This window comes from Camelina sativa, chromosome 13 (genome assembly GCF_030686135.1).
Source record: "Camelina sativa cultivar CO46 ecotype springtype chromosome 13, ASM3068613v1".
NCBI lineage: Eukaryota > Viridiplantae > Streptophyta > Magnoliopsida > Brassicales > Brassicaceae > Camelina > Camelina sativa.
This window is the reverse complement of record NC_141892.1, coordinates 21,103,118-21,117,003: the sequence shown is the minus strand read 5'-3', so window position 1 is coordinate 21,117,003 and position 13,886 is coordinate 21,103,118. Positions and strand designations below refer to the sequence as shown.

General features: G+C 35.7%; 1 protein-coding gene and 2 pseudogenes across 3 annotated transcripts; 1 reads left to right on the top strand and 2 right to left on the bottom strand.

Moving 5' to 3' along the window:
• Positions 1-5,086: 5,086 nt before the first annotated feature.
• Positions 5,087-8,767, top strand: LOC104737045 (uncharacterized). Of its 3 annotated transcripts, XM_010457140.3 has the most exons (4): positions 5,439-5,555; positions 6,184-6,238; positions 6,308-6,598; positions 6,722-7,359. In XM_010457140.3, the coding sequence occupies exons 2-4, from the start codon at positions 6,203-6,205 to the stop codon at positions 7,256-7,258; spliced, it is 864 nt and encodes a 287-aa protein (XP_010455442.2). In that variant the 5' UTR covers positions 5,439-5,555; positions 6,184-6,202; the 3' UTR covers positions 7,259-7,359. The 3 variants fall into 3 exon arrangements, with proteins under 3 accessions (XP_019090248.2, XP_010455442.2, XP_087336569.1); XM_019234703.2 differs by lacking the exon at positions 6,184-6,238 and having other exon boundaries at positions 5,087-5,555; XM_087480443.1 differs by lacking the exons at positions 6,184-6,238; positions 6,308-6,598; positions 6,722-7,359 and adding an exon at positions 7,458-8,767 and having other exon boundaries at positions 5,458-5,555.
• Positions 8,768-10,428: 1,661 nt separating this feature from the next.
• Positions 10,429-11,014, bottom strand: LOC147929805 (subtilisin-like protease SBT3.8 pseudogene; annotated as a pseudogene).
• Positions 11,015-12,667: 1,653 nt separating this feature from the next.
• LOC104738356 (blue copper protein-like) lies at positions 12,668-13,650 on the bottom strand (annotated as a pseudogene).
• Between the last annotated feature and the right edge of the window lie 236 nt (positions 13,651-13,886).

Here is a 13,886-nt window from a genome sequence, read left to right as displayed (position 1 = left end):
CTGTATATAAACCTTGTTCGAGAACATGTAGCTCAACTTTAGCTGATGGCTCAACACATTCAATCCGTAGTCATCGAGAACCAATTTCACAAGCTTGTCGTGCGTTGTTTCCGCATCTATCTGCACAACTCTACACCCTCTATCATCGGTGTTAAATATATATTTGTGTATCTTTACCCAATTACTGGAAATAATAATTACCAGAACTGGATCCATGAACGAAAATGAAAAAGAATGAGGAAAATGAAGTTATGGATATCTCTGTTGATGTGAAGAACAAGGTGAAGAGCATGTAAATCTTTCACTTTTGAACCAGGTGAAGAGTAAGAGTCGAAAAAAAGACGTTTCGTATTTCCTTAGAAGCTCATGACATAGAATGATGCATCCGAAGTGGCAAGTCAACCACCAAACGAACATGTAAATCAGCCATCAAACAAAAATATAAATCAGTCGCAACATGAATACTATTATAGCAATTAAAAACAAAAAAAACGGCTGCCAAACTCAGCCGTCTAATGTCATAACTCAACTGAAAATCTTAACTCAGATGTTTAATAAGTCGGTCGTAAGACCCGTAACTAAATGATATTCCAGTAATTAAACTTTTGCTACTAAGTCATCCGTAAAATGGCTGAGTTTTCTGATAAGTCAGCTCATACGGCTGAGTTATAATATTTAATCATAACTCAGCCGTCACGACATCTGATAAGTAAATCGTTGTTAATAACTCAGCTAGCCGGAGAAAGTTAATTCAGCCGTGTTGAAGTATTAACTCAGCCAAATTTTTTGTCAACTCAACCATGGGGTAAAAACTCAGCCGTACTTATGGCTGAGTTATGCTCATAACTCAGTCGAGTCGTTTTCTCTTAACTTAGACAAATTTCATTAAGTCAGTCATAACTACAGGCTGAGTTATGCTCGTAAGTCAGCCGTCTGCTCATAAATCAGTCATTTTCCATAAATCAGCCACAACATACCATAACTCAGCCGTCATTACCGATGTAGCGCTTTACGGCTGAGTTATTCATTACACGTCAGCGATTTCTGATGTGGCGACGCGATTTGTCTAACGTGACAATGACATTCTTTGTAATTATGGTTTTTTCTATAAGGTGCAACAAGGATAAACTAGATATAGAAAATGGAGCTAAAATATGATAGTAATAAAAAAAAGGTTTGTATGGTTCTAGTAATATTACCTAAAATATATGGCACATGTGTAAATCTCCTTTTTTTTCTTTAATACAATCAAAGAAATATAATGATACATATCACATATGTCATATGTGTATACTAGGAAGCTGAAAGCGCAATACAAGAGTTATTGTTTAAGCTGAATCCTATTAGAATTATATAAACAAAAATTATTCATTTTGATTTTTTTACAATGATTTTTAATACTAAATTTTATAAAAATAAAAAGGTAATGGCCTAGTAGTGATCCATTCAAGAAGTCACATAGGACTCGGAAGCTAGACCGTAATATCCGATTACTTGTTTTCCAAGAAAGCTAATTTTAAGGAAAAAATAAAAAGGTAATGGCCTAGTTGTGTGATCATCTCAAGAAGCCACATAGGACTCAGAAAGATATACCGTAAACAATCCACTGCCAGAAACCGACTTGAATAGGGCGGACCAATCAATCCCGAGCCCGACCCCTGAATACCACATAACCGTACCATTACCCTTTAAGCCTCCACTAGGATTACAAGCTCACGTTACCAAGATCGGCGACAGATGATGCCTCTTCTCTGTATATATGTAGCTGTGTCGTCTTTTGCTTCTTTCGATGTGGGACATGTATATAAGTTTTTATTATTTAACCCTATTAATTTCCCCTTTCTTAATATATTATATTTATTTGGGAACAACTAATGACGATTGACGAATACAATATAATTATCAATTGAAAATTACAAGTTTTATATTAAATGTACTTCTAAATTTTATAATGAACCAAAGAAAATGTGTAGCTTCCAGTTTTTATTGAATTTTGTCCGCTCAAATCTGATATAAAATTATATCACATTCACAAACTCCACAACAAGATACAAATGGTTAGTGTTATGTTTTTTGTTTGTTTAATTTTCATCGTAGTAGTAAGGCAGAATTTGCGTTCGCACAGACAAAGGAATGGTTACATTATGCAGAGAGCCATTCCAAGTCAAGCTTCCAAAGTAGTAACCTGTGTTAAAAGAAGCCCGTTTGGTAGTAGATTGAACACTAACATCTCCGGGATCACAGTTACTTGGATGCTCAATGCCGGCTCTACCGTTACTTTACAGACCGACTCAAGTGGTCCAACGTTAGTGAGGGTTCTGGTGAGAGTAACTTCATCTTTGAGGTTGGGGATTTTGATGGAAGGTAAGTTGAAATCAAGAACAAATGGTTTGGGATTTGAACAGACTGTTCCTTTACCGACAAAGCTCAGAGATTGATGTGTAGTTGTAACCAACAGAGGACATGTAGAGTACATAGTCTACGAGTCCCAAGTCATATACAAGACCAGGTTTTGTACCTTTCTCTGGATTCACAAGGCCTCCACCGTAGTCGAATGGATCAGCTTGCTTCACTTGGGCTTTCTTTTTTAACTCTTTAATCATAATAAAGTCATTTGTCGGCAAATTATTTTCACGTCAGCTACATAATTCCTTAAATGTATACAAATTTTTCTTAAATGTAGTAGAGTATATCACAAGCGCTCAAGCAGTTTGTGATCAATAGCATGAGTGATGTGATCCTCCCAAGGAATCAACGCTCTAAGGTAGGTAGACTGATAATCCTAGAACTCTGATGGCTCGCGAAGCTGGATGATAAGGCGTGAGATAAACTCGAAAATCCTTATGCCCCAAATTCTCTTAAAACAAACCAAACAAAGCAAGGCGGTGGAACTTTAGATAGAAGCTTCGCGGAGACAGATGACAAGGCGTGAGACGAATCCCGAAAATCCTTGTGCCCTAGACTCTCTTATAACGACTCTTCAATCCTCAGCTAGTGAATGGCAACGTCAAGTGCAGCGGAATCACTTGATATACCAAAACTCTTTGATGTAACCCACCAAGGAGAACTCTTTGATGTAACCCACCAAGGAGAAAGAACTAGTTCCAAAGGAACAAAGGAGTTTACCACTCTCAAATAAAAGACAAAAGATTTCTTGATTGAATGATTTTCTCAAATAAGATTACATGTGTTTATATAGGGATAGAAAACTTGGTCACAAAGCCAAGTATTGTTTATTCTTGAAATTAAAAACATTAAAGATACTAAGTTGAATGAAGACCAAACTCTTGGTGCATGTTTCCTTCCTCCAAAGTGACTTTTGGTGCATGTATCTCTTATTTTCGTCACTCTTCTTAGACCACAAAATAAAGTAATTATTTTGGGCTTTCTAGGGCTTGTATTAGGTTCAAAGTGGACTGGACTTGATAGACAACATCCTCAATAGGGTTTCTCATGCTCTCTTCGGCCATAAGCTCTTCAATTGACCCATTAAATCCTTGATCTTCTTTGACTTTGATTCTTTCCAACTTGCTGATGAGAAACAACATGGGCTGTATGATTTGTTCACCTTGGTCTTAGTAGAAACAGCTCCTGGTTGCCAAACATAATTCTGGAAGCTCCTAAACCAGTTGGACAGGTGAAGAACTAGATTGACCTCCTTTGGCAAATGAAGCGTATCTTTGTGGTTTGTTGGCCAAATCTTGTTTTCTTGTACTTGTTGGAAACATACGAGATCCATCGACATCCTCCAACTTATTTCATGTCGAAATTGTTGCTGAGTTGGTCTGTGTAACACGATCTTTGGCTCAAACGTGAAACTGGAACTGGAATAGATTCACTGACTTGAAATATCTATATCTTTCACATATGAACTGATATTAAGGTGATTCCAATTCTCCGTAGTTATGTAGTGGATCAAGATTTCAGAAATGTTTCGTTCATACCTTGAATATTTCTGATCTGCTCGGAATCCTCCGTTGAATGTTTGTAGGTCCAAATCGCATAGCCATGAGTTCATCTGATTTGTAAAATGAAAAACTCCTTCATATGAACTCTGATTGCACTGATTCCACTTCGAGATATGCTCTAAGTGAAATAAGAATGTATCTCAAATAGTAGTTTGGCTGTAAGAATTGATCTTTGACTTCGTTTGTGTTGAACAAGGCTAAAGAGTCGTTTTGGATGGTTTCATGATCATATCAATGAGTATAAAAATGATTATTAAAGAAGAGATTGTCAAAAGAACAGTCGCACGTGCCTTTTGCATGAAGAGTCTCAAGAGATTGTTTAGGTGCGCGTTGGTATTTTCGAGTGTTGCTTATTTTACTGTAGTACTGTTACATACCGCTAGAAAAGAGAATCATAGACAAATTTTGAGCAGTTGGGTAAATATTTAATAGTGGTGCACTTAGTTTAGTTAGAACAATAACATATTGTAAAAAAATTCATAAGAGAATGACACTCTTCAAGTTTAGTGACAATCTATTTTTTGAATAGTAAAAGAAAACAAATAATAACAGTTTAGTTGGTGAGAGAGGGATTTGGTGGTGACGTGGTCTGGCAATTTCCTCTAACAAAAGAGTATTGACTTATTTGAAAGGTTGTCTATGTTAGCAGTCGACAGTAAAAAAATCCACCGGTGGATCATCAATGATCAATTGATCACAAATGATTTGCGACATATTTAATGCATTGTCTAATATTTTCTTCACTTTCCACTACCTAAAAAAGAAACAGCCTAAAAGACTCTAAGCTGAAGAACAAGTAAAGACACAAAGAAGAGAAAAACAGAAATGAGAGAAGCAAAGGAAGAAGAGAAGGCGAAGCTGGCACTTGTGTTAGCTGCAAAGTCGAGATCATTGTTGTACACTTCGTCGCCTGCAAGTCCACGTGTGTTTGCTTCTCCGATTCACACTCTTGCCTCTGTTCCGTTTTGCTGGGAAGAACAACCAGGCAAGCCCAAGAACCCTCTGAACATTTGGGGAAAAGAAATATGCAAAGTAGAAACTTCACCATTATTAATCAAAGTTACATAAATTAAATAGTTTAAATTATAGAAATAAAAGTAGGCTATTTGTTCATTCAGGAAGTAACCTATACCACCTCCAAACACGTAGTGGATCTCATCCTCCAAACAGATGAAACCTATACAAGTCAGAAGAAGACTTCCTTTTCCAGCAATGAATATAAAGGGCATGTTCGTTTCCCAGTCGCTGGCGACAAAAACCAGCGATAACGACTAAAAGTTGTTCTTTTGCTTGTCGCTGGTTCAGTGATTAGTCGCAGCGTCTGTCGCCAGCGACCGGTCGCAGTGACTTTCGCCAAAGATCAGCGATCGAAATTTCAAGTAGCTGATTTTTATAGCGACTGGATTCAAAAACACGGCGACAGCATTTTAAAAACTAATATAATTACTAAAATACCTTCGTTATATTTGTGAAATCAGAAAGAGACATTAACCCTAAAATCCCAAATTACATCTCTTCTCATTTCATCTTCTCTCGGTCTCGTCGGATATTGAAGCCGCAAAGAACCAACTTCAAGCTTTAGCTCAGGTGATTCATAAATCTCTCTTACTTCTCTTCTCTTCTTCGATTCTTCTCCTCTTTATCGATTCCAAACAAAAATGATTTGAAAGCTTCTAGCTTTTGTAAGCTTAAGCTTGTCATTTCGTTGGAGGGTTTGAACTGTTACTAAGATCTGGGAATTGGGTTTTAGTTTTCTTTACTGAAACTGTGTGTTTGATTTATTAATTTCTGATGAGGCTTATGATTCATTGAACTTTGCTGAAACTAGTTATGATTCTTACTTGAATCAGATTTTTATTTGTAATTCGGTCTTATATGTTCTATAATGAGTACACATTTGTTGGAAGAGCTCTACGATCATCATGAGCTCTACGTTCTCATGGTTAGTCCATTTCGTTCTCATTTTTGATGTGTGGTTTCGGAACCTGTGTTGTTTTGTGAAACTAATGTCTTGTTAAATGTGTTTAGTACTTCAGCTTCTTCTTCTCTTATCACTAGTTTTTTTTCTATATGTAACTCTTGTGTTTCTCTCTTGCTTTAGATCGATAGAGATTGATTTTCAAAGTAAAGTTGATTCGTTTCTTTGATGACATTACATTGCTTTTACTTCAAAAAACACATAATTCTGAATCATTCTTATTGTGTTTATGCATAGCCTGTGATTTGATCTGTTGATGTATTCCAAGGTTGTCAAGATGAACAATGATGATGTAAGTTATATTTTCTTCTGTTTTTATAGAAATGTAAGTTTGAATTTGGTTGGTTTTGATTGAATATAGAGTTGGTCGGATGAGGAATGTCGGTACTTTCTTCAACTATATACTACTGAGAAAAGAATGGGGAACACAACGAAGATAGGATTGAATCAGATTGGAAAGGATTATGTCACAAAGAAGTTTGAAGAGAAATTCCAAAAGAAATTTTTATGGATTAGGTTTAAAAACAAGTATGATGTGTGTAGAAGATCATACATTAGGTATAAGATCTTGCTCCATAACAGAACTGGAATCACCTTTGATGCTTTTGGAAGAATAGACATGGCTGATGATTGGTGGAATGAACGAATTAAGGTAACTTCACTCTCTCTTTCTTTCTTCACTATTCACATGTATCATTGTTTCATTTATGCCTCGCTAGTCTCCACATATTTAAGTGAATTGAGCTAACTTATCTCTTTGTTTCTCTTTATATAGGAATGGCCTGATGCTGTAAAGTATAAGAACAAACTCCTGCCCAATATGTATGTTTTTAGAGAGGCGTTTTGTTCAGTTATTGTTACTGGAGCAGAGGGATGGAGCGCCCAACAAGGAGAAACAAGTTTAAATTCTAGAGTGGATGCAGAAAATGGTGATGAAGCAGATTCAGTTGATACAAGTATGGCACCACCAGTGGTAGGAACACAGTTTAGAGTAGGAAGTTCTAGATCAAAGAGAAAGCAGAAGGAGGTTGACATAGCTACAAAGACTTCTTCTTCAAGAAACTTGATTCTTACTCGTAAGAATGAATTAGTTGAGAAGATGTTGGAGCGTGATGATAGTTGCAGTGTTGTGCGTGTAGTAGAGATTCTGAATGAGTTGCCTGGAGTGAGGATGTGGTCACGTTTCCACAAAGCCTCGGTTGACCATCTTCTCGCTGATGTCGCCAATCGACAGGGTTTCATTGCTTTTTTTAGTATTGAGGATAAGATTAGTTATTTGGAGCATAGGACTGGAATAAGTATTGATGACTAAACTTGTTTATTTGTTGATCAATTTGCTATGATTATATGAAATTTGCATAACTTGTTTATTTGTGACTATTGGTTATGATTATATGAATTTTTTTTTGTTTATGACTACATGATTTTTTTTCTTGGTTTATGATTACATGATTTTTTTTCTTGGTTTATGGCTACATGATTTTTTTTGTACATGTATAATGGTTTTGTAGATGCTTAGATGGATGTTGGAAGATGACGATGATGATTTTGATGATGTTAAGTTGTTAGAAAGGCTTAATAATGAGAGGTTGATTCATAGAACATATAGAGGAGGAGGATGGCGTCATGTTCAGCTACTAATGCATGGATCAGACCAACAGTGCTATGATATTCTACGGATGAATCAAAGAACGTTTGAAGCATTATGCAGGATGCTTACTACGAGATATGGTTTAGAAGAGAACAGAGATAGAGGTTGCAATGTTCACACTGAAGAAGCAGTTGCTATGTTTCTTGAGATGGTTGGTCAGGATAAAACCGTGAGAGAGATTGCTGTAAGGTATCAAATATCATTGGATACAGTGAAGAGGAAACTTGATGAAGTTTTAAGCGTTATTCTGAAGTTTGCAGCAGATACGATAAAACCGGGAGAAGGAGAATTCACAAGGGTAAGCTCAGTTCTGAGAAATGATGATCGATATTGGCCATATTTTAAGGATTGCATTGGAGCACTTGATGGAACACACATCCCAGTTCGTCCTCCAAGTACAAATGCAGAAGCTTACAGAGGAAGAAAATTGGAACCAACTATGAATATCCTTGCTATATGTAACTTCGATATGAAGTTCATATATGCATATGTTGGAGTACCAGGTAGAGCACACGATACAAATGTGTTAACTTATTGTGCGAAGAATGAAGTTTCTTTTCCACAACCGCCAAATGGGAAGTATTATTTGGTTGACTCTGGATATCCCACAAGGACAGGGTATCTTGGCTCGCATCATAGTGTTAGATATCACCTTGATCAGTTTACTAGAGGAAGACCACCACAAAACACGCGAGAGTTGTTTAACAGGAAACATTCAGGACTACGATCAGTGATTGAGAGGACTTTTGGAGTTTGGAAAGCAAAATGGAGAATCTTAGATCGTAAGCATCCTAAGTATGGGTTGGCTAAGTGGATCAAGATTGTGACAACAACCATGGCACTACACAACTTCATACGTGAATCACATCGAGAGGATAATGATTTTATATGTTGGCAAAGAACACAAGAAAATCATATTCATGACAATGAAGATGGTGATGATGAAGATGATGATGATGATCATCATCATCATCATGGTGGATACACTCCATATGAACCTACTGGAGACAGAGCAATGGAAGGGTTGCGTAATACTATCACCGGTCAGATTGGTAGTGGACGTCAATTGCCTTACTAAAAAAATTTAGCTTGAAATTTTCTTTTTTTATGAGAATAATAGTTATGTAATTATTTGTATTAGAATTTATTAATTACAACTTATTTCCTTAATTTTCATATTTATTATACATTTAAAGGTAAAAAACTTTAAAAAAAAAAAATCATAGTCTCTAGCGACAGCCAAACGAACGATATAGCGACAAATTTTAGCGACAGTCACTGATTTAGCGACAGTATTATGCGACAAGAAAACGAAAAATATTGCGACAGTCGCTGATTTAGCGACATAATTCAGAAACATGAAAACAAACAACAACTAGTGTCGTTGGTCGCTGAAACCAGCGACACATAAACGAACAGGGCCAAAGTGTAATATGGATTTACTTGTTTTCCAAGGAAGCTAATTAGGGAAAAAAATGAAAAGGTGATGGCCTAGTTGTGTGATCCAATCAAGGAGTCACATATAGGACTCGGAAAGCTAGACCGTAGACAATGCACTGCCAGAAATCAACTTGAATTGGGCGGGTCAATCAATCTCGAGCCCGACCCCTTAATACCACATAACCGTACCATTACCCTTAAAGCCTCCACTCGGATTACAAGCTCACGTTACCAAGCTCGGCGACATATGATGCCTCTTCTCTCTATATATGTAGCTTTGTCGTCTTTTGCTTCTTTCGATGTGGGACATGGTTACAGATGGCAAATGGGACATTAAATATTTTATTGAACCAAAGAAATTGTGTATAGCTTGGTCCAGTTTATTTTTTAATATTTTTGAAAAAAATTTATTTTTTATTGAATTTTTATAGGACAATTCTTGGGTTTACCCCTAGGGATGAACCTTTCTTATTCACCCATTCATAGTTAGTTAAGAAAACAAATTATTAATTAAGAAAATAAATTCTGTATATCAATTAATTTTAAAATTATTAATTCTAAACATTATATTATAATTTTAAATTATAACATCTAAACTCAAATCACTCTTCTTATAAACCCAAATTAAAATACAATTTTCTTTAATTGTAAAATCTAAACACTAACCACTATATTTTATAAATCCACACCGACATATAATTTTGTTTAATTGTAAAATGTAAACCCTAACCACTCTTTTGTAAACCCAAACCGACATATAATGTCGTTTAATTGTAAAATCTAAACCCTAAACTTTAACCACTCTTTTGTAAATCCAAAACTGACATATAATTTCATTTAATTGTAAAACCTAAACCCTAAACTCTAACCACTCTTTTGTAAACCCAAACCGACACATAATTTTGTTTAATTTTAAAAACTAAACCCTAACCACTTTTTTGTAAACCCAAACCGACATATGATTTCGTTTAATTGTAAAATCTAAACTCTAATCATTATTTTATAAACCTAAACCAACATAATTTTCTTAATAAAAATCTACAGAATTAGTTTCATTAATTTTGTCTTTTTATTTTAGTTTTGATTTATTTTATAAATATAACATGAAATGGCAGTTTGTTGTGTTTTGATTGGTTTATTAAGAGGGGGTGAACGAGAGTGGTTAGTACAAACTCAAATTTGATGTAAAAATAAAAACACATTCGCTTCCATCAATATCTAGTACAAACTCCACAACAAGATACAAATGATTAGGTTTTGTTTGTTCAATTCTCATCGTAGTAGTAATTAGGAAGAAGTTGCGTTCTCACAGACAAAGGAATGGTGACATTATGCAGAGAGTCGCTCCAGGATAACCTGTGTTGATTTTGTGTGTGGTCGAGACTCTGACTTTAAAAGAATCTAGTTTGATTGTAGAGTTGAACACTAGCGTCTCCGGGGTCACAGTAACTTGGATGCCGGATATATGGTGGCTCTCCTGTTACGTTATAAACCGACTCAAGTGGTCCAACGTTAGTTAGGGTTTTGGTGAGAGTAACTTCATCTTTGAGGTTTGGAATTGTGAGGGAAGGTAAGTTGAAATCAAGAACAGATTGTTTGGGATTTGAACAGACTGTTCCTTTACCGACAAGCTGAGAGATTGATGTCTCGATGTAACCAACAGAGCACATAGAGTACATAGTCTTCGATTATATTCCTAAGTCATAAAGAAGATACAAGACCGAGATTTGCAGCTTTCTCAGGATTCACAAGACCTCCACCATAGTCGAACGGATCAGCTAGCTTCCGAGGTGACCCTTCTGTGAATATATGCTCTCCAAATGGATCTGTTCTCCAAGCTGCAGAGTAAAGATGATACCAAGATCAGTCTATGTTTCTCTTTTGTCATATGTACTATGGCTGATGTTATGGCAGTGTATGAAAAAATATAAGAACCTGTAGTAACAATGGCTTATCTTATGGCAGGAGGAGACCCATCAGTGTAGAGATTTGAGAAGCGTGAAATATTGTACAAAAGTGTGTATATTCAATAATAGAAGCCAAGTAATTTATACATTTAGTTGCCTATACGCAGTGGCGGATGCAGAAGACTATTTTGTATGGGACACAAACACATATAGTATAATTAATAATAATAAATTTCTATTATATAAATGTTAGAGAAATATATATATATACTAATTTGACAGCATCAAAGTATATATTCCATTTAACATATTTTAAATTTTGAAATTAAAAATGAACCCAAATTTTTGAAGTGTTGCTCTTATTGATTTATAATTATACTTAATTACTTATATTATATGATATATATATAATTTAATAATTAAAAAAGACACATTTACAAACTTAAAATTCACAATAAACTATAAATATATGTATTACCTTTAAATTCACTTATCTAACCATATCAAATAAATTTAAACTCTAGAAATAACAAATGAGCTACAAAAGAGATAATATTGTTTGATATTATTATTAGTAGTTTTACTAACATTTTTAGTTAAGTTATGTGTATACTAAACAATTAAAATATGAATTAAATTTGTTTAAGTTAAACAAGAAAGAAATACAAGAAAAAAAAATAGAACTGAAAGTATATATAAATTTATAGAAGAAAAATGCATCTAATAGTCAAAAGAATAAAAAGGAACTATAGCTAAAGTGAAGTGGCTAATCTAAGACGTTAAGCATATTGCTAAATAATAAGCATGTACACGGACTCGAACTGGTGGCTTGAAGTAACATAAATTTTTCATTAACCAACTGAAATAAAGATACCATTTGGACATTTTTACTGGGTAAATTTTGAAAAAGATTCTCACGTAGATCCGCCTCCATGTTCATAGCTATGATTCGTAAAGGATCTAAGTTCCGTAAAGCATGCATGTGCTTGTAAGCATTCACTATATATATTCTTTCGTGGTTTGAGATCAATTATAACTTATGCTACTTTTTTTTAAAAACGGGAAAGTTTGGAGCTATTCCAATGTATCCACTTCAGCATTTGTTGTTTTGACAGATTTTGAGAAAGTTTTCATAGTGTCATATTAGCTAAACACGGCCGGGCAAGTTTGGAATATTGGCTAATAGCAAAACATGTCAGGCATATACAGTTCCGTAGAGACATCTAAAACACTCACTTTTAGGGTGTGTAAGTGAAACGTCAAGAACTATTCTAATTTCTAACTTTCACGTTCCCTTTTTTTTTTTTGGACAACTTTCACGTTCTCTTTATCTGCTTAATGGTCTTCGAAGGGCACTTACTTGGCTGACAAGTAAACTACAAGTTCTTCACTAATTTTTTTTTTAACTTTGGGGTTAAATTTCAAAACGATAGTTCTCGTTCTAGCTATTGTTTATACTATGGTTTCAGTTTCTGTTCAGAATCTAACACATGGGCATGTCACATGTCATATGCGACGTGTTCATGTTTATGAATTTATGGCCATATATATTCTCATGATCAAAAGTAAATAGAAACGTTGAAAAATTAAAGAAAAACATATGACAAAATCTAAAATGAAACAATGTATTCCAGCCACTAAACAAACAACTAACAAAAAGAAAACCAAAAAAAAAAAAAAAAAGCTCTCAAGAACACTAAATGTAATCATAATGGTTGACTACTTAGTGATGAGGTCTGAAAATGCGTAACCACCACCTGTTGAAGAAGCCAATAGGTGAGGACTTCATCTTCTTCTTGGGAACACTCGGCAATGTAACGTCTTCGGTTGATGGTTGCACCGTGACACGAAGCTTAATCCCAGCATGACAGAGACCGGTCTTTAAGCTTACAAAATAATGCACACCTGGCTTCGTGAGCTTAACGAGATCGTGCCCCGTCTTGTACACGGCTACAGTTGAAGTTGGTTTGCAGGATTCGAACTCAAGTTCACCGCTGATTTCCCTAACGTCGTTGATGTGGTTGTTGTACTCGAAAAAGAGAGTATCTCCAACACGAAATTGTTTATCTTCACTCCACTTGGAATAGTAGAAACTGTTATATACGCTCCATCCGCTTGTGTCACCGACTTCGTAAATCCTTCCAGAAGGAAGTATCTTGCTCGGTGGTGGTGAAGGATTCGGACGTGACGGCTCATGGATACTCGTCGGTGGTGGTGGTGGAGGAACCGGATGTGACGGCTCATGGATCTCCCTCGGTGGTGGTGGTGAAGAATCGGACCGGATGGGCCATGGATCTTCGTAGATGGTAGTAATGGTGGAGGAGTCGGACGTGACAAGTCATGGACGACAAGAACATCGAGTTTCATTCCCCAGACGCATTGAATATGATTTGAGGTGATGAAAAAGTGATGTCCTGGTTCCGTGAAGGTTACGACATCGTGTCCTGTTTTGTAAACAACTTTAGGAGAAGAAGAATCACATGAATCATACTCTAAAGCGTTGGATACTTGAGTGACGTCGTTGACGTTCTGATCGCATTCGAAGACTAGTGAATCTTTAACGTGGAATTCCTTATGTTCAGCCCAAGAGTCGTCCTTTACCGTCCAGCCATAGTTGGAACCTCCGACTTTGTAGGTTTTGGCGGAGCTGGAACTCAAGAGAAACATGATCATAAGCACGAATAAAAAGATCTTCTTCGTGGCCATGATTCGAATCGTATGGATAGGAAGAAGATGTAGAATATATGATGAGATATCTGAACTCTGAGAATGTGTAGGTGATAAAAAGAAGTCACGTATGTGCCCTATTTATATAAATTTACGAGCTTTCTATCATAGTCCTTTTAGGATTTTGTTTAGTTTGTTTCCTTTTTCTCTAGATGAATCGTACGCAACTTATAAATTTTGGTGTATGTATGATACAATGTAGTGTTCCTTTTTGG

Excerpts from the sequence above, each read along its gene's own strand:
- LOC104737045 (XM_087480443.1), top strand. The coding sequence starts at position 7,458 with ATGCTTAGATGGATGTTGGAAGATGACGATGATGATTTTGATGATGTT.